General features: G+C 51.9%; 2 protein-coding genes across 5 annotated transcripts; one reads left to right on the top strand and one right to left on the bottom strand.

The window, feature by feature from the left end:
* Positions 1–1112: 1112 nt before the first annotated feature.
* MMAB (metabolism of cobalamin associated B) lies at positions 1113–10171 on the bottom strand. 3 transcript variants are annotated; one of them, XM_081122518.1, is made up of 9 exons: positions 9865–10171; positions 8832–8893; positions 8520–8613; positions 6494–6551; positions 5400–5472; positions 5033–5130; positions 4666–4730; positions 4357–4416; positions 1113–3479 (listed from the first exon to the last, which is right to left on the bottom strand). In XM_081122518.1, exons 1-9 carry the CDS (start codon positions 9870–9872, stop codon positions 3386–3388), a joined length of 612 nt encoding a protein of 203 aa, XP_080978644.1. In that variant the 5' UTR covers positions 9873–10171; the 3' UTR covers positions 1113–3385. The 3 variants fall into 3 exon arrangements, with proteins under 3 accessions (XP_080978644.1, XP_080978643.1, XP_080978645.1); XM_081122517.1 differs by having other exon boundaries at positions 9994–10158; XM_081122519.1 differs by having other exon boundaries at positions 8245–8613; positions 9994–10148.
* Positions 10172–10350: 179 nt separating this feature from the next.
* MVK (mevalonate kinase) lies at positions 10351–26782 on the top strand. Of its 2 annotated transcripts, none has more exons than XM_081123343.1 (11): positions 10351–10445; positions 11297–11388; positions 12238–12385; positions 14557–14701; positions 15533–15688; positions 16319–16422; positions 17248–17293; positions 21111–21201; positions 21597–21716; positions 24757–24910; positions 25946–26782. In XM_081123343.1, the coding sequence occupies exons 2-11, from the start codon at positions 11311–11313 to the stop codon at positions 26095–26097; spliced, it is 1194 nt and encodes a 397-aa protein (XP_080979469.1). In that variant the 5' UTR covers positions 10351–10445; positions 11297–11310; the 3' UTR covers positions 26098–26782. The 2 variants fall into 2 exon arrangements, with proteins under 2 accessions (XP_080979469.1, XP_080979470.1); XM_081123344.1 differs by having other exon boundaries at positions 10430–10590.
* Positions 26783–26850: the final 68 nt, after the last annotated feature.

Here is a 26850-nt window from a genome sequence, read left to right on the forward strand (position 1 = left end):
ACAGATTCTTACCTAGGGCTCCCACTGACTTCTTCAAATTGTGTGCAAATGGTGGACACGTGTGCATGCATCTCTCAGGAAGCCTTCATCAGAAGTTCCTGGTTCTGTGCTGTGGGAGAACACAAGGGACATCCCCAAAGTTCCCAAGTGTCTCCAACCTGCCCGTTCCCTGGGCTCAAGCACTGTTTTCCATAAGGGACTCCCAGAGAAGAAAACAGGCCAAGGCAAATGAAAGCGGCACCCCCAGGGGCTGCAAAGGTGCATCAGGTCCCCTTGATAAAAAAGATGGGACCAGGCCTGGTCTGAAGGAAGGGGTGGGCCACAGGCCCTCCTAGGCACTGACTTATGTAGCATTCATGTAGAATTTATTATACAAAGAATTTTATTCAATTAAACTTGAAATGCGTCTGGGTTCTTAAAGGTTCAGTAGTGATCACTGGGACAGAGCGATCATAAAACTGGATGGGCTGCTGGAGGAAGGTGTTAGGGAGGAGGCGAGGGTGACATTGTGGCTGATGGGGAACTCAGAACTGGGGACGTTTGTCATTGGGATGTGTTACAAGTTCGGGCTGTGAAAATTACTCGGTGAAAAATGCGCATTAACAATAGCCATGAAATATCAGTTAAGGGAAACTAGGTTGAGAAATGAGACAGCAGAATCTATTAGCGCCTCACATTGTTCTCGGAGGCCCAGGCTGTGATTAAAACAACTGTCAAGTGGCGGTTGGGGGAAGCCAGGAGCACTGGGCCAGGAGTCACAAGGCCACATCCTGGGCCCACATCATGGCACTGACCCAAGACGAGTGGGTTCCTCTGAGCCTGTTTCCTCACCTGCAAAGCAAGAGTAGCTAGAGAGTGCCTCCTTCAGGGCTGCTGTGAGGCTTACAGGAGATGAAGTCTGGGGAGCTCGGGGCCTTGGCATGATGCTGGCTGGCATCGTTAACATGGTGGGTTTCTCTCTGATGGAATGTCCAACCTCCAGCTTATCTCTGGCATTCCCGAGAGCTGGACCTGAGCTAGGGTGAGGCAGGTGAGGCACTTTCTTGGGTGCAAAATGTATGGGAGTACCCAAAACCCCAGTCATCACGATAAGCAATATTTTCAAGCAGTAGTTTTAAAAATCGTGATTATGCAAAATATATATATATATATATTTATGATCAACAAGGTATCAGTTTTAAATAAAAACTTGCATTCCTTTCCCAGCCCTGCTTTACTGGGTAATGGAGACAGTCGTTCATGAGGGCTGACAGTGGTGTGCAGACTGGGTGACACGCGGCTTTATAGAGTCATGTGTTTTAACTGCGGAGCCTTCTATAATTTTTCTGACCAGGTTCAAGACATGGGAGGCCATCTTGGTAAGTGTACATGGGGCGCACACTTTGCCTTTTGCCTCAGGCTCCCACATGCCTTCTGCATGTGGAGCACTGCAGGAGAGTAACGGTTTCAAGCCAACCCATCCTCCTGGCCCCTGAAGCAGCATTCCTGTTTTTCCCAGGGTGGTGGCACAGAGCACACCTCCAGAGATTCCAATTCCGCCCTGCACCTGGGCTGTCTCAGAGGGGTTTGCGGGCAGAAGGCAGATGCAGAGGGGGCCTGGGGACCTGGGTTAACATCTGGCCTGTGACAGCCCCTCCCAGCAAGGGCTGGTGGGGACGGGATTTTGCGACAGGCAAATTGCCTTGTTTCAAAGAGCATCAGTTTAGGACGCTGTATTTACTTTAAGAGCTTCTCTGGTCCTTTGTGGGGTGTCTCACCGTGGCTAGGAGCGTGGGACGGTTGTTTTACTATATGCGTCCTGCTCCTTCCTGAGATTTTGAGGAGCAGGCAGAACTGAGTGCATTCATTCATTTGCTGCGAGTTCTTGGAACAAAATCCTCCAGGCGCAGCCTGAGTGCCAGCGCTGTGGGGCACACCGGAGGCCTCTCCTGAAATGTTCATGCTTTTACTGTTTCAGTTCTGTTCACAAACACTGAGCACCGGCTGTGTACCAGACCCAGCTCACCACTGGGCCCTACAGGAGGAACCAGGAAGGTTTTCACTGTCACTGGCACCTTAGCCGCTCTGCCCAAGGCTTAAGAGGGCCACCGCAGCCTGCTGGGGCCGAAAGGACCCAGAAGGGACATGTAACTTCCTCCAGCAAAATTTGCAGGCGAGGTGGTGAGGGTGGAAGCAAAAATATGCACGGGACTGATGGTTTCGATGCTGGCTGAATGCGGCTGCTACCGCCTTCCTGAGCCGCGCCCGTGCCTCATGCTAAGCAAGCACTCAGTCAATAAATGACTGCTGGACGGAGTTCACCAGGCATTTCAGCCCTGCCGGTTAGCAAGAGCCTGCCCTTCTGAAGTCATTTCCTGCAATTAGCGGTGTGGAATCTTCAGGTTCCCAGGGCTGCCTCCTCGCCCTTCATAAATATCCCCCTTCCCAAGGACACAGCTGGCACAGGCAGTGTCGTTTCATAGCGGGAGGGAGCGGTGCTGACAAGTGAGAGAAAATACAGCCATGGCATGGATCTGAGGCATAAACCAGCCAAGTGCAACATCAGGGAGAGAAGTCACGTCTGTGTCGGCCCCACTGGAAACTGAAGATTTTACTGTCTTGAGCTGAATATGTTCCCCTTCAGCCCCTTGACACCACCTGCCTGGAAGGACAGGCCCTCCTTTAAGCAGTGGTGTTTCTCTCACCAGGGTCTTCACCCCTGGATGGAGAAAGGATCCCCTTTGAGAGAGGATTCTCCAGAATACACACCCGCCATGCACACTTGGGCCCAAGTCGAGTGTTTCCAAGGCCTCACCTGTCAATCTCAGCTATTGTTTCCCCACATTTAGGCAGTGATGGGTGGCTCAGAGGTGACTAAACTTCCAAATCCTGTCTGCCTTCCCCTTTATAACTGTGACATTTAAAGCCCCTTTGGCACAGGTAAATCACAATTACATTTCCAAGGGCCTCTGGTACCACTCCAAATCCTTGAACAAGCGGAGCTGGCAGTGGAAGGGTCCTCTCTCTCTCTCTCCCCCTCCCTCTCTCTCTCACACACACTCTCGGTTCAAGCCTTTCTCACTTTTATTCTTTTCTCTGTGCGGCTCCTTTTCATTACAACCATCACTTTACCTTTCTTTTCTGCAATACTGAATTCACTCCCATCCCTCTAAGACCAAGGAGGCCCTGGGGGAGCAGGGGCAGACTTCTCCAGCAGCCTCAGCTCCCTGAGGGAAGTGGCAGGGGGTCTGAAGGCAGCTGAGTCTGGACAAAAGACCAGCTTCCATCCCTCTGGGTGAGATCTTCAGGAATCAGGACACAAAGGGCAAACTCTTCTTTTCCCCGTGGGTCACCACCGAGGGGTCTACAAAGCTCCCCCTTTCCATTATTTCCAAGTGCCTCAGGTTCAGTCCAATTGGTCATTTTTCTTGTATATTTTTTCTTGGTTCCCCTCCTTCATGGCTGCGTATCTGGCTAACGTGAAGAGATAGTCGCTGAGTCTGGAAGAGCAGAGAGAAACACATAGAATGATCTGAAAGGAGAAATCAATGCTAACTGGGTCCTTCCAAAATTAGCCTTCAAGGAGGAAATATAAATCACGTGCCCCCGGGAGCACCGGGTGGGACGAAGAGTAACGGCCAACTTGGCTTGATGGATGGCACTGGAAGCCAGCTTCCCTGAGAGCCAATAAACGTGCTCTCAAAATCACCTGGGCAATCTTTCCTGCACGAAGTGAAGAACCCACACATTCCAGACTGTGCCAGGGCAGATCCACCTCAGTCCCTGTCCCTCTGTGGTTACAGGGGCTCCCCCAAGGAGTCACTGCTGTGACCATAAATGCAACAATCCTTACCCCCCTGAGGCCTACTCCCCTCACAGGAGGAGAGAAGTTGGTCAGGACCAATCAAATCCCAGGCCATGTTGCTATGGGAGCAGTGGGCCATGATAAGGGGCCACTCCAGATCCTGGCTGAGGCCACTTTCTGGACACCCAAGACAGCTCCCAAGGATCCCCCAGCTTTTGGCCTGCTCCTAGGTCCTGGCCTTGCCTACACTAAAATTGCACGAGCCAATGCTGGAGCAGAACCCAGTGGAGAAGGCCTTGGGCCAGCTGTGGCCCTGGCTGGAGAGACCGAGTGCAGAGCCTCAGGCAAGCCAGCTAATTGGGTCCTGTGCTGGGGCCCTGAGCCTGGATGATCCTGAGCTCGCTTTGCCTGGCTGTCTCCTCTCAGCTGTGTCTCGTGCCCAGCACAGTGCCTGGCACACAGCACATCCTCAGTGAATATGAAGTGAATGAGTGAGGCCCATTCTGTTGTTGTTACTTCCCATAATGTCTCATTTTCCAGAGGAGAGAGATCTCCAAATTCCACCTAAGTACCTGTTTAAGAACTTGGCCACGTTTGCATCCGTCTCACCAATCTGGACGAGAGGCACCACGCTGGAAAAGGATTCACAGCATCACACAGGATCAACATTACACGATCAACACACTGCAGGACCTAAGGCTGCGTCCCAAGCCAGCATGTCACAGCCACTGCAGCTTGACCTGGTGTCCTTGCCAGTCTATGTAGACATTCTATGTGGATGGGGCAGACCAGGAGGTCTGTTGATGGGTGGCTGGATGACATGGAGGTGACCCATCTTCAGCTCCACCAGGTTCCCTCCCCCTCTCCCTCAGGCCCCTTACCGTCTCTCAGCTCGGCGACACACAGCCCGACAGAAATGCAGAGCAGAGCTGCTCTTGCCTCCCGACTGAAAGGAGAAAGCAGACATTGGCTGGAGCAGAGGTGTGCCCACTGCAGACAGGGAGCTCCTCGCATGGATAGGTGGACCCTGCCCCCCAGCAGGCAACGTTCTACATGCAGGGTGCCCTACGAGGGCGCACCCACTGGGCACCCCCCTCCAGAATGGACAGTGTTGGGAGGGCAGAGTAAATGAGGGACAGCTCTGTCACTGTAAAAAATTAAAGAGGGGGACTTATTCAATGTCCATATGTTATTGTAAAGACACTTGGCCTGCAGCCACCTCCCGGATTGAGGCTGCCCGGTACCTACTGGCAAAATGAAAGCTGTGAGAGGGGGGAGCTGGCTAGAGTATTTGTCGATCCACTGCTCCAGCTCCAGGATGGGCCCCGTCTCAAATGTGGTGCGTCCTGAGGAGTCAAGGAGCAGGACATGGCCATGAAGTCCATCGCCTGCCGGATCACTGAGGAAACCACCCCCTTACCCCGCCCACCCCCATTCCCTTCTGCCCGGTGCCTTTCCAACCACTTCCACTATCTCGAAAGGTTCCTTCCCCCTCAGGGTCTGTGGGCTAGGCTGACAGGAGTCCCAGGTGACACCCAGGAGAGTCCCCACCCTTGGGCCCAGCCCCTGCAGGGCCCTCTGAGTACACACACAGTGGGTTCAGAGAGAGAATTACTTAAGTGAGCCTCCCTGGCTGTGGAGCGCGGTGTCGCCAGGGCAGAGCCAACATCCTGCAGGGAACACTGGATCTGGGGAAGCAACAGAAGGTGCACATGAAGATCTATTGTTGGGGGCCAAGCAGAAGCAATGTGGTTCCCGGTTCCCCGGTGCAACGGTGCCACCTAACTGAGCAAGGGATGTGGGGCTGGCCTGTTGGAGACTGTCAGAACCTTTAATTAGCTGGCATTTAAAGGCTAATTAGCAAACTCCAAAACTTTAGCAGGCTGGACATCAGCCCTGTTGAGAGGGGACCTGGCTCCCTTGGGGATAGCTGGGTTACAAAGGCAATGAGCTTCAAGTGCCCAGTGATGGTCAAGAGGAATCTGCTCGGCCTGGCCCTCATCTCCCATGTGCCTGGGTCATGGGAGGGTTCTCTTATCTCTATGCTGACAGCTTTGTTTTTCTAACCTGTAATAGTTGAGCCAAGAGACGACACCTGACAGTGCTTTCTCAATTATGAACTGAAACTTTGGATACGTCCTGTGTGTTCTAAGGAAGGCATCCCTGTCTCTAATTCTGAAGTCCTCTCTGTGAATCAGAGCCTCCAGTGCTTTTTGAGAAGAACAGTTATACTAATAACCACAAGCTCCCCTGGCTGAGGGTTTACTGCAGCCTAGCTTCTGGCTTTCTCACTCTCGGTGCTGCTGACATTTTGGGCCAGGTCATCCTCTGTGCTGGGGCTGTCATGTGCACTGTGGGAGGTAAGCCACATCCCTGACCTCTACTCACAAGATGCCAATAGCACCTCCACCTCCAGCTGTGACAAACAAAAATGTCTCCAGACATTGCCAAATGTCCCCTGGGGGGCAGAGACCACTACCCTTTACATTTCCCTCCTTTAGTGCAATCCTCACCACTTGCCTATGAGGGAGGATTATCTGTGTGTCCCCATTTTACAGATGGGGAAACTGAGGCTCAGAGGAAGAGTGACTAGTCCCAGGTGACACAGAGATGAAGTGATGATCAAATGGCATATATGGCAAATCCAGTTACGGTCACCAGAACTTAGAGATAAAAATAAATCCCAGCTTGGGACGAGACATTACTCACTTTCTCAAGCTCCTCGGCAAATGGGTGGCCCTTTTCTGCAATTAATTCCATAGCAAACCTATGAGAGAAAAGGAAAAAGAATTTGCCTCCAATATCACGTCCCCCAGGCCCTGTTTTGCTATAAGGCAATAGATTCTCAGGTGATGGGCCATTTAGCTAATTTGGTTATAATAGCCACAGTGTTATTTCTTGCTGACAATAAGAACATCATAACTTTCCATTTGGCTAAGGGTATTTGTTTCTCAAAATGCCTTTTCTTATACTCATTACTCATCCAGTCAACAATTCCTTTCTCAGTGCCTACTTTGGCCAGGTCCAGGCAATTCAGTAGTGAGCAGAGGTGACACGGGCTCTGTTCAGCAGAGAGAAAGGTCTGAATTGAATATCACATGACTGAAGGTGAAGTTACAAACTGAGGTCAGTTTTCTGAAGGAAAGGGCTAGAGTCCCGGGAAATCTGGCCTTGGCTAGGATTCAGGGAGGGCTTCCTGGAGAAAGCAATGTTGTATAGGTGGGATTTTAAAGGCTGAATAGGAGTTTCCTGGTAAGTTTCTTGGAAAGGAAAGTGCCCAGATGCAGGTCAGGACCCTGGCTCTGGCCTCCCTCAGAACTTTGAGCTCCACTTCTATACCATCAGGGTCCTGACAGGGAACAGACAGTAGTGCTTTCAAAAAGTGGTACTTTTCCCAAAGAAAAGTTGTGCAAAGGGACTGTTAACAGAGCATGGGAACTGATAATGGGTAGCAAAGAGCAGCAAAAGCAGAAACTTGGAGGGACCAGAGAAGATCAAAGGTGCTCTGGACGCAGCACAACACACACACCAGGGGTCTGCCTTCTCTACTCTGCTGGAAGACTGTCTACACTTCCCATTATCTGTCCTGATCTCACATAGTCAGGCCCATCCTTGAGAAATGGAAGCTGCAAACAGGTGAGTTTTAATCATAATAATAGCTGGCATGATTATTACTTGCACTAGGCACTATCTTAAGGGTGAAAATGGAATTACCTTATTCAATCCTGACAAGAATCTAATGAGATGGACACTATTACTATGATCCTTTGAAAGAACAGGAAACTGAGGCTCAGAGAGGCCAGGTGATTTGCCTGAAGTTGCACAGCCAGTCAGCAGTGGTAGAGAATTTGAAGCCAGTTCTGTCTGATTCTCACGACCTTCACCCACAGAGCTCCTGAACCAGTACTTGAGATAACTGCCATTCACACTGTCAACAGCTTGCTGAGCTTGGGGGACTGGATAACTGTTATCAAATACCTGCTGCCCCTTCCACTGCACTGCGGTCAGGTGTGTCCATGTGACTGGCTCTGGCCAGTGAAATGTGAGAAGTGATGTGTCACTTCACAGAAGCTTTCAGAGCCAGTGTGAGCTTTAGCATGATTACTTTTTCCTCCACCACAATTACTGGTGGTGTCCCAGACAGAGGCTGTCCCGCCAGCCCAGGTCCCGGAGTGACATCATGTGGAACAGAAACACACCCAACCTGTGATGGGCTTGACTTAAGAGCATGAAATACTCCTTTGGTGTTGTAAAAGCCATGAGATTTGGGGTTGTTTGTTACCACAGCATGGCCTGGCTGATCCTGACTAATTCCGAGTCCACCTTCTAATCTCTGGCTGTGTATCTGCTTATTTAAAAAACAAGACTCACAAAAGGGATCACATCTGATGCACTGTATACTGGGCTCAACTCACCTCTTTCACTTAATATGTGCACCTCAACGGCCTACATGTACTGACCTGAAGAATGAGAGAGCAGGGATGAGGGACAGGGCAGCTTCACATGGCATGGGACAGATGCCAGCACAGGAAAAGGCAGGGCCAGAAGGGAAAGGTGTCTGCAGCCCGGCAGCCTTGTGGAGCTGACCAGATGCTCCTGTGCTTCCAGGCCAAGGCAGGTTCATCAAGGGTTGGCAGCCTCCTAGACTAGCCAGCAGTCTCAAAGGCTTCATGTTAATTACATCTACTGCTGCCTAATTCAAACTCAGCATCCAGGCCAATCCCATCTCCCTTACCCAATGGCTGAACTTAATTCATCTGTAGTTCCCAAGGCTTCAAACACTTGGTCATCTTTGGGTCTCCTTTCTCCAGTGAAGGTGCTAGAAAATCCTGTGGGGGGGAAAAAATGTTTAGCTGCCCAAAACAAGATTTTATTTTTTCCCCCCTGATATTCACTTTTTAGAAAAACTTCTATTTCAGGTATAACAACTGAGCCACCTGGGCAGGGCTGCCACATAACTTTTTCATGGCGGCAAAGAATCTGGAAGAACTTTACAACAGAGCCTGCCATGTCTCTCTCTGCATTTTTCCACCTGTCCCCACCCTACCTTTGTCTCCTGTTTTGGTGTAAATCTTGGGGATCTTGGGTGTCTTCGAGGAAGGCTGTGGCCTAATGAGAAAACAGACACCAAGAGGTGGTGAGTGGGGATGGCTTACACAGTGCGGCACCTCCTTCCGTGCGCCCCAGCTTGCTGCTCGTAGCCTTAATTCTCTTGTTGACATCTTTCCTTTCCATACCCCTCTTAAGTTGTAAGCCCCTTGTGGGCAAGTTCTGTGCCTTGCCCACTTCCACATCTGCAGAGTCGCTGATGTAGTGCATTGTTCAACGCAGAAGCTCAATAAATGCTCACGGAAAAAATTCATCGATCACTTTTCCACAGTCCCAGCACTGTGCTGAAGGGATTACCAGCATTATCTCCTGAAATTATCCCTGGAGTCCTCCCACAGCCCCAAAGGCAGGCTGCCTATGACCTTCATTTTACTGTTAAGAAAACTGTAGCTCACAAGAAAAGACCGGTCTTGCCCCAGGGACTCCTGCTCAAGGCCATCCTACTCCAGACCCCAAACTGTTGCTTCTCCTCAACCCAAACTCTGACCCTCTGCTCCACCAAGTCTGGGCCCCTGCGAGGGACAGACACGTGGGCCACTTTCTTTCTAGGAAACTTCAAGATACTCGGAAATAAAAGAATTGCCAAAACAAGGCTCAAAAACTGGCACTGTCAAGCAGCAGCGTGACACCTTTAATAGGCCTCAACGTTAACAGATGACACTCCAAGGTTATTCAAAGATTAAATTACTGGATCTGTGAGTAATATGACCCATTATGCATTCGTGCTACTCTACAGGTTCTGAGGTCCGGAAATGGGGTGCGAGTTTGACGGAATATGATGACAGCCACGGTCTGATCATGTGCTGCACCTCTGAAAGTATAAACTGCTTTGGGGATCGGTGAAAATCTGAACTGAGGCCCCTCCTGACTGTACAGCCAGGCCCACGTGGGATTGCCCTGCCGTGCCCTGCCCTTCGTTCGGACTTTTTTTGTGCAAAGGAATCTCGTTCTCTGGCTTCCACGGAGCCTACCCTGTCATGGGGCAGGACGGAGGACATCACCTGGCAGGTGCCCCGGTTACCTCACAGCGGTGTGACGTAACGACGGCGACGACACCACAGCTCCAGGTGTCGGGGTTACCTTTCCAGTCAGGCACTTACCTGTCCCCGTCTTCCACGCCCGGGGAACCGCGGCTCTGGAAACGGGGACAAAGTAACCTGCCGGCCCCGAAGCACCCGCGAAGGCCAAGGCGGCCCCGCAGGACCCACACAGCCATGCGCCCAGCGGCTGGTTGAAGTTGACCCCGCCAGGCTCCCGTCCAGGTCCCGGGGTGACTCCACCTCCCGGCGGCCGCGCCACCACTCAACCGCTCTCTCCCATTGGTCCGTGGCTCTCGGCCCAGGGCGGGACGCCCCCAGGGGATCCCTTCCCATTGGCTCAAGGAAGGAGCTGGGCGGGGAAACCCGTGACGACTTGGTTGGACGGCACCTATTGGCCAATGCCCACGCGCTCTGATTGGCTGGCGGAAGGGAGAGGCTCGCGCGCGAGGGGAATGGAGGCCAGGGGCGGGGCGCGCTTGGGAGCTGCTGAGGAGCTGCGGCGGAGGCGGCAGGTGAGAGGCCGGGGGTGAGGGGCCGGGTGGCGCGATGTCCTAGCCGAGGCTCGGGGCGACCCCACGCCGGGCTCCCGGCTTCTCTGGCTGTCCCCCCAACTCCAAGAATCCGTCCTGAGGAGTCGGGACCCCGACTCTGACTGAGGTATATGTTGAGCCTAGGACGAGCGATAGGTTTCCCCGCGCTGAGCCTCAGTTTCCCCTACGAAGCAGCGGGGCTCACGCACAGCGAGGTTCAGGTTTTATTATACCGAGGTAATTAATGCACGTAAAGCCTTGAATGGAGGCTGATTCCGTATTATCGACCCAGCAAGGGACTTTCTAGGACCCTGGCGTGGAGAGGTCCTCGCGTTAATGGGCAACACGGAGCGTCATAGCTGTTTCTGCAGTATCTTTACAGTTGTGATACGTTGGAAACAGCCTGAAAGTCCAGGAAAGAGTTCTTTCTGGTCCACTTCACTTAAATCTCGACCTTTAATAGTGGTAATAAAGCCAGGAACCAAGAACAGAGCCAGCAATGAGCAGCTGTCAGCAGTGGAGTGTCAGTAGCCACACACTGCTAAGTGTTTCCCTTGCGTCTAACCTCCCCCGAACCTATTGAACGAAGTAAGTACCATTATTGTCCCCATTTAACATGTGAGGAAACTGAGGTGCAAGGCCACTTAAGTGAGTTAGCTAAGATGACGTCAGTTGGAGAGTAGAAGAGCTGGGGCTTGAACCCAGATCCTTCTGACGTGCCTAGTTTAACTGCTGCATTGCAATTGCCTTTTTCTTTTTTTTTTTAATTATAACGATGAGCTCGAACTAGGCATTTGATAAGATCTGTAAGATCTGGAGGCTTTCCCTTTCAGGTTTCCCAGGAGCCATGTTGTCAGAAGCCCTGCTGGTGTCTGCGCCGGGGAAGGTCATCCTTCATGGAGAGCATGCCGTGGTCCATGGCAAGGTAAAAGGCCCCCAGAGCCTTCGAGGACTGGGCACCGTTTCTCCCTGCTGCTAATCTTAAAAGAAGCTAAAAGGAAGCCTTGAGGCATACATAGCCCGATAGTAGATCTGAGAGGAGGTCGGTTTTTCCCTGGCCAAGCAAGGAAAAGACAGGTCTTACGCCCACTGATGGGCTTCTCAGGCCCACTCAGTGAGATAGCAAAAAAGATGACACGTACAGAGAGCCCTGTGAGTGGAAGAAGATCACCTAAGCAGTGAGCTTCGGTGGAGAAGACAAGAGGTTTGAGGATTGAATTCTGGGGTACTTCACCCTTTAGAAGTCGGGAAGGTGAGTAGGATCCAGCAGAGGGGTCTGAAACATGCATTATCTCATTTAACTCTCACAGCTACCTTCTGGGGTTAAACTTTTACCAGTGTGGAAGGTGAGGCTCAGGAGAGGACTGGTAACTCGATCCAGATCCCGTATACCATGGTAGAGCTGAGAAGGGACCCAAGTCTGTCTGAATCCAAAGCTCATGCTTTCCCCGCTCCTCCCCTTTGTCATCCTTTATCCTTGAAAACGTGGTGATTATGGGGAAGCCATTCCGTGGTGTTGTGAACCTTCGAAGTTTTGCATGGCGAAGGCAGATACAAGTAGATGTTAACTTCTGGTTGGTGGTGGTAGTAGTGGGAGGGCTTGCCAAGGTTGATTAGCAGCGTCTGCCAAGGGCCTGAGTGGAAGTGACCTGTGTACTAGTATTTGTTCTCTCTTCTCAGCACACTGTTGACATTGTCCCCTTTTACCTAAGACAGGAGCCATGCTTGTTGCCACCCACCCTCAGGCTAATTGCTTTTGACCTTTGTTTTATAGGTAGCACTGGCTGTGGCCTTGAACTTGAGAACCTTTCTCCGGCTTCAACCCCACAGCAATGGGAAAGTGGGCCTCAACTTACCAAACATTGGCATCAAGAGGGCCTGGGATGTGGCCAGGCTTCAGCTGCTGGACACGAGCTTCCTGGGTACGTGCAGGGAGGAGGAACCAAGTGTGGGTTCTGAAGGAAGGGGGTAAGAAGAGGCTGGTCATATAAACTCCTTAGAAGCGTGCGAGTCTTTTTTTCTTCAGTATATGAGGACTGTCTTCTAGTAAATAAAGACCTCTGTGCTACTTTTTGAGAGCTGTTGGGAATGTCATGTCCACCCACACACAGATGAGGCTTCTTCCTCTGCAGAACCACCACTTATGTCAGAGCAGGAGCATGCGTCCTCCTGTTCTCAGTTTGCTGTCTCCTCTCTGGACTGATGCCCTGTTGTTATGAACAGTGCTTCTCAGCCAGAGTGGGGCAAAGGAGAATCCTCCAGGGGTTTCTCCCAAACTGTTCCTATTCCCCATGAGAATCAGTCCATAGCAAGCCACTCAGCCACTCTCAAATACTGGAGGGAGACAGAGTAAGAGTTGAAAACCCGCATTTTCGAGCAATTATTTTCAACCTCAGTCCTGCCTTGAGATCCCCTGGGGAGGTTTTTTTGGTGTTTGTAATAATACAGATGGATTCTTGGCCCTGCCCCCTTCTAGTGAGAATCAGTAGTGGCAGGTAGTGGTGGTAGGGGACCGGGCATGTGTATTTTGAAAGGGGTTCCGTGGGGTGATCTCAGGGACACCTCAGTTAAGAGCCATTGCTTTGGAGCATGCCTCAGAAACCAGCCATCCAGCAACCTGGACCTTGCTTTTCATGGTGCACTAGGCCGCCTAGCCAGGCTGGAAATGTCCCCTGAGAACTGTCTGCTGCTTCTGTATGTCAGCGGCATGGATGGAAGCAGCCAGGTGTAATGGGACATGTGTCAGACCACTTCTGACTCTCTGCGTGAGCCTGGGCAGGTCACTTGACGCCCTGAGCTGAGTTCTGTTGCCTGGGAGGGTCGCTGTGAGGATCCAGCAGGATGAGAGGCGCGCCTTGGTCTGGAGTGCAGAGTGCAGTGCATACATGAGGGCTTGTCAGTTATTCTCCAAGGAGACAGGGAACCTGAGCTTTTTGGATGCTAATATTTTCTATTCCGTCTCGAGGATCTGCCATTTTTGTCTTTCGGTGTTCTCTGGTTCCCTCCTAATGCTAGTAATAAACACAGTGAATATGTACTGGGCCGTTATGCGCGCCAGGCACGGAACTATGTATGCTAGTGCTCCCAGAATTCCAGCCTTCCCTGGAAGTAGGTGCTGCTATTCATGCCCATTTTATGGATGAGCACATTGAGGTTCAGGGGCCAAGTGGCTCACGTCACACAGTTTGTTGGCGATATGGAAAGGATTCAGACCCAGATCTTCCTAAAATCAAAGCCCAGGCTCTTAACAAACCATTCCATCTCCGTCACAGAGCTCTGAGATGCCTGGGCTCTCAGTCACACTGTCACTGGCCTGGCTGCCTTTAAGTAGCATGAAACCCTGAGGTTTCCTAACACAGGCACACCCAGCTCAGTTTCAGGTCCCTTTAAATTTGACTAGGGACTCAGGGAGTGATTTGTGAAAGTAAACTCGTCAGACTTGCTCTTCCTCTTCCGCCTCAGGTGAAAATGCCCAGCCTCTTGCTTGCATTGGAAGAGAAACTGCTCCCTGGCCTTTCCCTCCTTCCCAAGCAAATCTCCATAGTTTGGGTCCACTGGTTTTATTTGCTGTCCTGTTCTTGCTCATTGTGTTCTGGGAGAGGGAAATATTTTGGGTATAATGTAATACTGCCTTTAGTATTGGTTTTGTACAATGGAGGTCAAACCTGGACTTAAGAGTGATTGAGCTAGCACTCACTTTTCATGTGTATGTGTTTTAAAACTACTATTAATTAAGCACTTACTACATGCCAGAAACTGTTAAGGATTTTTGTACCTTATTTCACTTAATTTCATGACAATCTTGTAAGGAAATACTGTTGTTATCACTATTTACCAAGGAGGGAAACTGAGGTTCAAAGAGGTTAAGTCACGTGCTCAAGGCCAGAAAGCCAGTCAGTATCACAGTCAGGACCCCGACCCAAGTCTGCCTGTCTCCAAAGCCTAAAGTCCATCAGCTGTAGTGCTCGGATCTTGAGTCCATGTCCGTTCAGTTTCCAGTTGCAATGATGCGTAGTTCTTTGTGTTCTGTTGTCTAGAAGAGCATCTGAGGCACTCTCACCCACCTACGTATCCTTGTTTGCTTGCGTGACAGGGCAAGGTGACAGCACAGCACTCACACCAGAGAAAGTGGAGAAGCTGAAGGAGGTGGCAGGCGTCCCCGAGGACTGTGCCAACCACAAGTGCCTGGCTGTGCTGGCCTTCCTTTACTTGTACCTGTCCATCTGCCGGAAGCAGAGGTGTGTGCATGGCCTGGGGAAGGAGTCCTGGTTCAGCTTCCCCCAGAAAATGGGTGAGGGTTTCTCTAGTTTTGGCTGCTGGAGAATGCACATGCTCCCTTCCAGGTTTCTAATAGCAGGAGCCATCAGCTGCCCCACCATGTGCCAGACACTATGCTAGACACTTTGTATATGGTCCGTTTTTAATATTCACAGCAACCCTAGGAGAGAGGCACTGTCCTCGTTTTGCACAGGGAGAAAATGAGACTCAGATAAGGTCACTTAAGGCCATGCAGCTAGTTAGTAAGTAAATTAGTAAGCTGGGCGTCAACTCAGTTCACTTTAATCCCTATGCTGATCTTTTTAGCTCTGTACTGACTCCTATGCGCTCCTCAATTCAGTAGAACCCAAGCCAGACTCCATTCTCAGATACACTGTGTGGCTCCTCCCATGCTTTGTCCATAGAGGCACCCTTGTTCCACAGCCTACAGAGAATCTCCAGATCTGGGCAGGGCAGCCATGTGTAGTTTGAAAAAGCAGATTGAGAATGACCTCTGGGTGTCCAGGGGAAGCTTCCCAGAGAGAATGACACCTGAGAAGGGTCTTGCAGGATGGGTAGGAACTTCTCTGGGAGAGTTGCAAAGCTATCCCGGGCAGGGGGACCAACCTGTGCTACGAGCAGGGCCATGAAAGAGCCTCGCTTGTGTGGGGAACAGGAAGAAGTTTAGAGGAATGGTTGGTGGTTCATGAACTTTTCAGAAGAGCTCTGGTTGGACAACGGAGCGGTTTAAATGAATCTTGTACCCGCCCTTTGAGAGAGTCACACTCTGTGCCCTGCTGTGTGTGTTTCAGCGCCCTGCCAAGCCTGGACATCACTGTGTGGTCGGAGCTGCCCACCGGGGCCGGCTTGGGCTCCAGTGCTGCCTACTCTGTGTGTCTGGCAGCTGCCCTCCTAACCTTGTGTGAGGAGATCCCAAACCCGCTGAAGGATGGGGAGGCCACCAGCAGGTACTCATGACCCCCGCCCTGCTCACCGTCCTTCCTGTGGGCCATGGCCGGAGCGTGGGTCTCTCACCAAAAACTCACTGGCCCCCTGTGAGGTGAGAGGTGTCACGTGCCATTTTACAGAGGAAGTTGAGGGATAGAGAGACCAAGCAGAGAGCGTGGCCCAGGCCACAGAGCTAGTGATAGCAGAGTGGGGTTTGAACTCAGGCATTCTGAGTCCAGAGCCTGAGCTCTCTGCCAGATCCTCTGCCAGCATTCAGTACACTTGCAACTAGCCTTTGAGGAAGGTGGGGTTACCATTCTACAGATGAGGAGAGCGAGGCTCAGAGAGGTCAGGTAACGGGCCTAGAGTCACTCAGCTAGCAGAGGCAAAGTAGGACTGTGTGAACCCTAAGCTGGGGCTCTCTCCACCGTGCCAGGCAGGAGGGTTTCTGAGGGAAGAGGAGGTGTGGCATGTGCTTTAGCTGGAGAAGTTCCAGGCAGCTTTTATCTTCTTTCTGAGTTTGGGGGCCCAAGCCCCTTTGCCTTTGGTCTCCACCAAGCCCAACCTTTGGCCCCTGCCTTTGCTGCCCATGGGTACCCCTGCGCCCCACTCAGCACTATAGTAAAGATGAACTCCTGTGTCTCTTTCAGGTGGACAGCAGAGGATTTGGAATTAATTAACAAGTGGGCCTTCCAGGGGGAGAGGGTGATTCACGGGAACCCTTCTGGAGTGGACAACGCCGTCAGCACCTGGGGTAGGTGCTGCCTCAGGCTTGTTTTCTTTATTTTTGTCATTTTTAAGACTCTTATGACAATTGTAGGTGTGCAGGGTCTGTTGATCTGGGATGAATAGAATCAATGAGTTCTGAGAAAAATAGCATCTTCCTGTTTTGAAGGGAATGGGAGACATCTCAGCCTCACACCTCCTGAGTGCAAATCTCTGGGGCCGACGCAGCCAGTGTTGCTCAGCGGTTGAGAATCTAGCTGTGAACCAGGAGGTCACAGTTCGATTCTGGGTCAGGGCACAAGCCCAGGTTATGGGCTCAATCCCCAGTAGGGGGCATGCAGGAGGCAGCTGATTGATGATTCTCTCTTGTCATTGATGTTTCTCTCTCTCTTTCCCTTTCTCTTCTTCTCTCTGAAATCAGTAAAAAAAGGAAATCTCAGCTGGGGCCTGGAACAGTGTAGTTCCAATGAAGTCCTCAGGGACTTTCCAAGTTAAAGCTGCAGAGCCATGGCTATGGAGTTTGCAGACTACATGAGTTGAGGTCTCTGGTGAGGATGACCTAGACACAGCCCTGGGTCCCACCTTCACCATGTCACCACGCAGCTGTCAGAGTGGAGCTGGGCAGCCTGGAGGGAAGGGAGTAACCCTGGAGTCTAGGACCTGGCAAGAGCTTCCTGGCAAAGCACAGAGCACCCTTGTGCCCTCCTGAGCCTTTGTAGCTGAAGCTGAGATGATGGTTATGCTCTTTAGTCTGTTCCCTGGATGGGACAAAACTCAAACCAATCCCAAAAATCTAACTTACCTTCCAAGAGTCGAAGACCTGCTTTTTTGACCCGCAGGTTTCTGTCTTTAGGGGGAGCGCTCCGATACCAGCAAGGCAGGATTTCATCCTTAAAGAGGTAAGTCTGAGGTGGGGCAGCACCTCGGCCTGGCTGCATGGGGTGGGGAGCGCTGCTTCCTTATGTATCACGTGGGGCAGGTGGTCCTGGCTTCCCCTCCCCCACATGGCCCTTAGGCCATCACCATGAGAAAGCCCTGCTCCTTCCTTCTCCATGTCAGTGCTTAAATTGTCAGCGTTTAAATTGCCCGGAGATTAAGGGGGAGGTCATGCATGGCTGTGCACTCGCCTTCCAGAGTGTGGCTGCTCATTTAGTTATTCATTCACTCAGCAAACAAGAATTGATATCCTCTGTGTTCCTCATGACACTGTACGGGGAACCGGGGATATAAAGATGGATCTTGGACACCATTTTAGGCGGGTGGGGACAGACATGCACACAAAAGCCACCACAAAGTTATATGAGAGTTGCCATAATGAAGGCATTCAAGGCAGAACCAGGACAGGAGCAAGAGGCAAGCTTGTGAGAGGCTTAGAACAGAGGTGACATTTGGCAACTTTCAGCCTGTTTTACTGTTTCTTTATGCCGTCCCTCTTGAGTAACTGGAATTCCAAACATGCATATTAAATCTCAACTTCCTCTGTTCTATTTGCATTCAGTGGAAATGTCAGAAGCAGGGAGTGTATGGGGCAAGCAGGAGCCAGGTGCCCTCGATCGAGTTGGGTGGTGGTGTTTGTTCCAGGGCACTTTGCTGCCTCGGTGGGACTTTTCACGCCTGTGAGGGTCCCAGGGATGGCTCTCATCTTCTTTACCCAGGGCTGTCATCTTTGTGGATGGGCAGTAGGTCCTGGACCCCTGTCCTCACCAGCTGGGCCACTCCATTAGTGGCTGAGTTACCTAGGGTAACATGGGGCTGCTCTCCTGCCCCTCTGGGATCTTCCTGTCCCAGCCATGTCAGCTTCCAGGAGCCAGTCCTGCTTTTCTGAGGCTCTTCATCGGGGTTTCTTAATCTCACACTATTGACACTGTGGGCTGGATAGTTCTTTATAGTCAAGACATCCTGTGCAGTGTAGGATGCTGAGCCAGTGGACACACTAGATGCAGTAGCTCTACCCACTAGATGCAGTAGCACCTCCCCCATCTCCCAGTGGTGACAACCAAAAATATTTCCTGACACTGCCACATGTACCCTGGAGGGCAAAACCTCCCTGGGTGACTATCTCTGCTTTACACAGAGGAGGGAGCAGGGCCATTTCAGAGCATGAAACAGCTTCCTGTGGCTGCTTGTGGGGTTGTGGCTGTGGAGCCTCAGGGCTCAGGCTGGGGCTGGCTCTGTCTGGTGTACCAAATCCATGTGCAGTGAGAGCAGGAGCGAGCAGAGGATTCTGAGATGTCTGGGCCCAGCCCACCCTCAGGGCTTATAGTCTATCAGAGGAGGCAAGCATGACTATAATCTTCAGAACAGAGGCATCCAAAGGGTTTTTGATCTGCTATGGATGACAGTGAGAGGTGTCATAAGTCAGCCTGCAGATTCAGGGGGTCCTTCATGGAGGCAGTGGTATTTCCTTCACTCCGTTTCCTGAGAGCCATTTATATCCTAAGCACTGAACTAGGCCCCAGGGATAGAAGACCAACTAAGACTGGGCCTGTGCACGTGCACAGTCTCCTGGGGTGGTGGGGGGATCAAGAGGTTAGGGATGGAGTGTTTCTAAGGCAGGAAGAGGCAGGGGAGGGGCCCCAAGGCTGCTCAGAGGCCAGTTGGTGGTGGTATGGTAGGCAGAAGCTCTGGTGTCCATAAGCCTGTGTGTGAGCCCAGCTCTACCACTTGCTAGCCAGGTGCCCTTGGCTGAGTCATGCTTCTGAGGCCTTCATCTCCTCATGATACAGTGGGTCCTGAGCATGAAATCAGAAACAGTCTCTATGAAGTTCTGAGCTATTTGCAGACCAAATGTATTCATACATTCCACAAATTATTATTGAGCAACTACTGTGTGCTGGATGCTGGGACCTCAGCAGGGAACAAAATGTCTTGCCTTCATGGAACTCATTTTGTGGGAGGAGACAACCAACAAATAAATTGCTCTTTAAGAGCATGTCGGGCAGTCCTAGGTGACTTTAGGAAACAGAAAGCAGGGCGAAGGGCTCATGGTGAAGGAGGGAGCTAGTTGGATGGGATAATTAGTTGAGGCTTCTGATGAGATGACATTTGAACAGATACCTGAATGAAATACAAGAGTGAGTCATGGAGCTATTGAGGACAGAGGCAGGTCTCTGGCAGAGGAAATGCAAGTGCAAAGGTCCTGAGGCAGGAAGGAGTGTGCCTGTGTGTTGAGCAGCAGCCAGGAGGCCAGGGTGGTTGAGTGCAGTGAGCAGCTAGGGAGAGCAGAGATGAGATGAGATGAGGCCGGGGAGGTAGCCAGGCCAAGGACACACAAGCATTTACAGAGCATAGCCCTGGGTGGTAGTCCCAGGATTTCATAGGAGCCCTGAGTTTTGTGGGGCTGGCAGGAGGCCCGTTTGTAGAGGACTTGTCTAGGAAAGATGAAGAGGCAGTACCCAAACCCCTCCCGCCCCAACGCATGAGAACATAGAGCAAACTGAGCTCGCCGTGGTGAGCAGATGGCGGATTCTCTGAGAAGCAGAGAGGCCAGACCACATTAATCCCGCCGATGGCTTACAGAGGAGCCCTTTTGCCTCAAACCACACGTGGTGCTTCTCCATAAAAAAATGCATTGTTTGCGAAGTGGATCAAGATGCGGCCTCCCAGAACGCTGCCCTTTTGAGGAACGGCTTGTCTTTGAAGGGAAGAGAAAAGCCAAATAGAATGTTCATCTTTTGTAAAGTTAAAAAAAAAAAAAAAAAAGAGCCGGCCTCCAAGGCTGAGAATCGATATTAATTTCATGGGCTTATGGGCGGTGAGATCAAGCAGGTTTCTGGCAGCCTTTTCCAGCCCTGTTGGATTTTACAATCTTGAGCTGTGAAAAGAAAAGGGAATAAAGGTATCAAGGGGTCTGCCCATCTCCAGCTGTCTCGGGCCAGAGCTCATCCAAATTCTCCACCCTCTGTCCCTGGCCAGCAGTGCTCTGAAAGGCAGGTTGGGCTGACAAGAAATGAGAGCTTGAGACCCCAAAGACAGCTAACCACAAGGACAATTGGGATTGTGGCTTTAGGAGGGATTATAAAGCTCAGAGGGCAGGTAAGGACAACAGGGCCATGCTGGAGAGCCAGCTTACTGGGGCCTCCCTGACCCCGGGCAGCCAGGTAGGGACGACTGACTCCCTCCCAACATCTGGCTTCGGAACAGGGCAAGAGTAGGCACAGCATGCTGGGAACCCGACTCCTCCACAAGCCTGCCCTCTCTCGCACTCCGGTGTTGACTGAACCAGTTAAACAGGCATCTTCCCTCTCCACACACCTTCCCACGCTGATCCACCCTAGGACCTGTTGCTTTTTCTTTCTAAATCTCCAACACCTTCCACTCCAGCTCCCTGGAGGGGCTCACATGACAGAACCTCGGCTCCTTGTACTCTTCCCTGTAGCAACTTTGAACTTACGACTCCATGAATGTGCCATGCTGTGCCACCTCCAGGCTCGTCCAGGCCCTCATGTGTGCCTAGCACATATAGGTGCCCAAAGTCAAATGAATGAATGAGTGATGAGCCGAGGGAAGTGTCCATCTGTCCAGGGGCTAAAGCAAAGATGCAGCTGTGGTTGGTTGTAGGCACACTGGCTGGGCGTCAGGAGTCTGTGCTTCCCCTGACCAGATGTCACCTCCCTGGGCCTCCGCTTTCTCTTCTGTATGGGGAGGGAGGTGGAGTCCCGGGTTGCCCCCAACTCCTCCATCCTGAGCTCACTGTGGACCCTCTGTACCCTGCAGGCCACCAGCTCTGAAGATCCTACTGACCAACACCAAAGTCCCTCGCAGCACCAAGGCTCTTGTGCTCGGCGTCAGGAACAGACTACTCAAGGTGCTTCTTGTCCCACCCCTGGGCAGGTGTCTGGCAGAGTCATGATAGCCATGTTTATGTGTTGGAGTTCTCCCTCTGCCTTATGGGCTAATAGAGGGTGGAATGGAGTTGGGGACTTGGGAAGGCAATTTTGGCAGAAAAGGAGGTGCTATCTGTTCACACTCCAGCAGGGAGGTGGAACAGGGCTCGTCCATCATGCTGGCTTTGCAGCAAGAATCCCCCACATATAGTGGGTGTCTGGGCAAGGCAGAGACCAGGGCGGAAGGAGAGGAGGTTTCCTCAGAGGGTGGATGTAGGCAATGGGGACATCTCCTCCCTCCACCCTGTTGCCGGGGCAGCTGTCCAGTGCTTGCTTGCCCCTAGGCCTCACAGGCCCTTGCTTCCTTTCCCTCCAGTTCCCAGAGATCGTGGCCCCCCTCCTGACCTCCATCGACGCCATTGCCCTGGAGTGCGAGCGAGTACTGGGAGAGATGGCAGCAGCAGCCCCCGCCCCAGAGCACTACCTGGTGCTGGAAGTAAGAACCTGTCCACGGGATCTGGGGTCACTCACCCACACCACTATCTAAGGCAGAACTCCCCAATCTGACTGCACCCAGAATCCCCGGAGGCCAGGCCTGGGCCCAGGGTCCTGTGTGTGCACACACGAGCAAGCGTGCCTTACTTTTAAACCTCTTCTCAGGTGGTTGAAGTAAGTGAGAAAATACACAGAAATGCTGAGGGCAGTGCCCAGTATGGGCTAAACATGATGGGCCAGGTTTACGTAAGAAGCACCAGGATATTTCTGACAGTCTTCTGTGGATGGGTCCAGAAGAGATTTCTTACCTGGGTGCCTCTTTCCTGCTACTTTTGTTAAGTGCATTTGTTCATTCAGTGGCTGTTTATCACCTGCATGCTTTGGATCACATATAGTCTAATACTGTTCTTTCACCATTGTTACCCCAGCCCACCACCACCCTTTGCATAATTCTAGTGTAGAGGTTGAGACCTCACGTTTTGGATTTAATCAGGCTTAAGTCTGAATCCCACGCCCAGCCCCTGCAGTGTCTTAAGAATGCAGTGAGGTCTCATGGGTGACGCACAAGGACAATGTCTGATGAGCCACCAGCTCAGTAAGCCAGAGGTCCTGGGCTCATCCTCAGACACAGTCCATCTGGCCTGGTGTCTGTGGGCTGGTATTAAAAAGCCATCTGGCTTCCCTTGAAGAATCATAGGATCCGCAGCCCCAGCCCACATGGCTGTGCAGCAGCAGCCAGCTTAGAGGTGTAGAAAGGGCCCCTGTGGTGTCCACTTCTCTGCAGTCCCCACCACTCTCTTAAGTATTGCCCACAGCCACTACAATCTTTGCCTGGTGCCTCCTTGTCTTGGTGTAAGCCTTTGTGTCTGTAGCCCCTGTAATGAATGGAAGCTGCTACTCTATAAGTCTTCTCAGAAATGATTTCTCATTTGATCCCTACAACAACCTACTTGTGAAGTAGGTATGTTGCCCCCATTTTACAGGTATAAAAATTGAGGCCTGAAGGGAGCAACTTTCTCCAAGGTTTTCCAACTAGCAAGTGGCTGAGCCAGGAGCCAGACTGACTTACTTATTTCTTTAGCCAACAAATCTTTAATGAGCACTGTCTATGGGCCAGGCACAAGGACACAACCTAATTACTGCGCTTTTGCCCTCATTCCCCCAGCCTTTGGCTGGCTGTCAATTCCTTTCACGTAGAAAGGAGGGAACACAGTCCTCCTGAGTAGGAAATTAATAATGATAGAGTACTGCCTAAAATACACCCTGTTGAGCCCCTTGAGAATGCCCCAGAACAGCACGTTGATTATACATTGTGTATATTTTTGGCTGTGGCAGCCGCTGAAATGTGTAGCTCGGCTCCTGGACAGCTTTGCACTCAAACCAGCGAGCTGTTCTCCTGTGTCACAACCTGTCATCCAATCCTTGACAGATTTTGGATCAGAATGTGACAGGTGTCTGGAACCTGCCTCGGCAGTGTGACGCCTGGTGCTCAGGCGCAGAGGGGCCCCCGTAAGTTTTCCCTCACAACCAGCCCCTGGGCCTGGTGAAAGGCACCTGGGGGTGCCACCGGGCCATCACTCCTCTCTCCTCCTTTGTCAAAAGTGCTGGGGCATGTGAGGCGGGCTGCGGGGGAGGGCTGACCCCATCCTGCCAGACAGCCCTGGGCAGGAGAACCAGGTGGCTCTCCACGGACTGCTGGTGATTGGCAGTCTTCATGGCTCACGGGTGCTCCTAGTACCCTGGAGCAGGGCTGCGAGCCCGAGCCACACACTGGGAGTGGACACCAGTAGGAACGCAAGGGCACTTTCCCAGGCAGGGTAGATGAGCTTTGTGTCAGGCAGACCTGCCTTCTGGTGCCTGCTTGGTGCCTTATGAGCTCAGTGACCTCAGGCAAGTCACTTTCCTCTGAGCCTCCATTTGCCCCTTGGTAAAATGGGGGTGACAGCACTGTAGCAATGAAAGTACTAAGGGCTGCTGGTGCTGGCTGAGCACTGACCTCGTGCCAGGTGTTGTATGGAAGACTCACCTCATTCTCTCCTCATGGTGATGAGGCAGATCCTCTTCCCATCGTGTTTCAGGGGGCAGACTGGGGCTCAGAGTGAAAGACCTCGTCCAAGGACACAAGACCATGAAGTGGCGGAGCTGACACTTAGACCCAGGCCCACCTGACTCCAATTCCCACATTCTAACTCCCCGACGGCAAGGACCATAGCTGGGTGCTCACTCTGAGAGCCCCAGCATCCGGCATGGTACCCTGCACATTGTGTGTTTGTCAGACACTCTTGGAGTAAATGAAATGTAAATACAGGATGCCTGGCCAGTGGTCACTGTTAGTTTTGTTATTTCCTCAATCTGCATCTCATTTGCTCATCAGAAGAGAAGTACTTTTATTATGCATAGTCAAAGAAAGCTGAACTGTTTCCCCCCATGTGTATGTGACCTTGCTGGACTGCAAGCCAGGTTTTATTCTGAATATCGGTTCCTGAGGCAGCTGCAGGATGGATTATTACTTGAGACTTCTATAAATGACAGAAATCCATCCCAACCAGGCTTTAGTAGAAAAGGAATTTATTGGCTCATAACTGAGAACACCGGAGGGAGCAGCTTCAGGCATAGCTGGATCCATGGGCCTGAATAACCTAGTCTGAAATCTCTGTCTTCCATGTAATCTCTGACCATGTGCAGTGTAGGTTACTGGTGGCCTACTTCTGAAGTCAAACAGTTTAAGCAGTTCCAATGGGAAGAGGCAGAGAAAACCTTAGGAGGGCCCTGATTGACCCACATGCGTATCCTTGACCAATGACTATGGCCAGAGGCTTCTGTGGCCAGGCCTGGAACATATGCTCACTACCACCTCCATCCCAGCCCCACGGGAAGTCCTGCAGGAAGGAGAGGCTCTTTTACCAACAGAGAGGGATGGTGTGCTGGTTAGTCAAAGCCATGAGCTGTCCCAAGCCAGTGTTCTATTGGATAGACAGGGTGGGCACAGGACCCCAGCCTCAGGCAGACCAAATGAGAACAGACTGAATCTTCTCCTCCAGGAGCTCATCGATATGAACCAGCACCATCTGAATGCCCTCGGTGTGGGCCACACCTCCCTGGACCAGCTCTGTCAGGTGACTATGGCCCATGGACTGCACAGCAAACTCACTGGCGCTGGTGGCGGTGGCTGTGGCATCACACTCCTCAGGCCAGGTACCAGGGGGCTGGCAGGGCTCATACAAAGTTTCTACCTGGATATTTTCCTTGGGAGGAGGAGGCGGCGGCCTATAAAGTATCACCTCTGCTGTGTGGCCTCGGGCAAGTTAATTAACCTCTCTGGGCCTTTGTTGTCACATTGGTCAACTAAGGATGCTAATATCTAGTTTATAAGATTCCAGGTCGGGAGGAAATGCGTTTAGAGTTTGGCACAGGGCTGAGCTCACATTGTGAATGCTGTTTTTTCCTCCTGCTTACCTGTCAAGCCTCCCACAAGTTTGAGAAATAATCAGGACATTGTGACCACCCATATCAGCCTTATACTCCCCACTGTCACCTCTTGATGTGACTGCTATGGCACTAACCTTGCTACAAACAAAGGGGTTTCTTTCCCCTTAGTCTTTGGGGGAAGAGCAAGGCAGAGCAATGGGCTTACACAATGCCCTTGTGCTGGTGACTAGGCCAGCAAGGGGCTCCTGGTGGTGTTTGGTCACCAACACACCACCCTGCCTGCAGGACATGGAACTAAATGCTCCCCCCCCCCCCCACCTCCGTTTCCTGCTGTGCTCTTTGCCAGCTCCTGTTGGTCTCCCTTCTCTCCATCTCCCCTCTGTGTCTCCTTCCTCTTTTTGCCCACAGTAGCCCCAGAGGCCTCCCCTCCCCCTCAGTGGGACTCCCAGGCCTCAGGAAGTCACCTTGTCCTATCCAGCAGCCCTTGGATTGTTGGTTCCCTGTTCGGGGTCAATGATGGTGAAAAAACATTTCTCAAGCTTCTGTGGTACCAGGTGCTGTGCCAGGCACTTTACCTGCATTATCCTGTGTAAGTCTCACAGTGATCTTGAGGTATTATTAGCCCTGTTACCAGATGAGGTGACAGAGGCTCAGACAAGTTACTTATTGAGGCCCTGCATCCAATACACAGCAAGGCCAGGTCTCTGTGACTCGAACGCCACCTTTTTCTTGAATGAGGCAGACATCCTCCAAGGGGGCAGGTGGTTGTCAGAAGTGACCTGCTGCTTTCCCTCCCCCCAGATCTGGAGGAGCCAGAAGTGGAGGCCACAAAGCAGGCGCTGAGCAGCTGTGGGTTTGACTGCTGGGAAACCAGCATCGGTGCCCCTGGCATCTCCATCCATTCGGCCACCTCCCTGGACGCCCCTGTCCGGCAAGCCCTGGATGGCCTCTGAGATGAGTCCATGCTGCTGTGGCGCTGCCAAGAAGCCCCTTCCTGGATTTTTCTGGGCCCTCAAGTTGGCCTCTGTGCTGGCCAATGGGCACCCAGCTCCTGATGCTGACAGAGAGGCCCCCAGCCCCCTGTGACATCCCTTCTGCTGGCTGTGCCTCTACAGTCCCACCAGTGGGACCTGGAACCTGCCGTGGGCTGGGCTGCCCAGAAGACATGGTCTGCGTCCTGCATTCTCTTCAGCTGGCTGGGCAGTGGGGCTGTGTAAAGTCCTCTGAGACTGCAGACCTGAGATAAGAGGTGCTCTTTCTTGTCCTCCCTAAGGCTCCCCCAGACCCATCTGCTTTGGGCCTCTGTCTTCACCTCAAACTCCCTGGCTGACCTGGCAGAATGCTCAGGTTCAGGGGCCTGGTTCCGGGAGCAGTGTGCCTTCTGCTTCTTCCACCTCTGTACTTCTACCTGCCTCTCAGGACCAGGCCCTGCTCACCTCCTCCAGGAAGTCTTCCCTGACCCTGTGGCCTGCTCTCTCTAGCTAGATGTGGGCTCCCCTAGGGAGTGTCCAGGTGGTGGCCTTCTGTCCTATGGCCCAAGAGTTGACCCAAAGCAGGGTCAATGTGCAGTTTCTTCCAGTCTACCTGAGGGGTTTGCAGAAAAGATGGCAAAGGGGGAATAAAAAGATCTTGAGTAAACAGTGCTTAACTCTGTGTCAAAAAAAGGATGAGGGTCTGGTAGCCTGCCCACCCACACCTGCCTCCTT

This window comes from Miniopterus schreibersii (assembly GCF_964146895.1).
Source record: "Miniopterus schreibersii genome assembly, chromosome: 20".
NCBI classification, from domain to species: domain Eukaryota; kingdom Metazoa; phylum Chordata; class Mammalia; order Chiroptera; family Miniopteridae; genus Miniopterus; species Miniopterus schreibersii.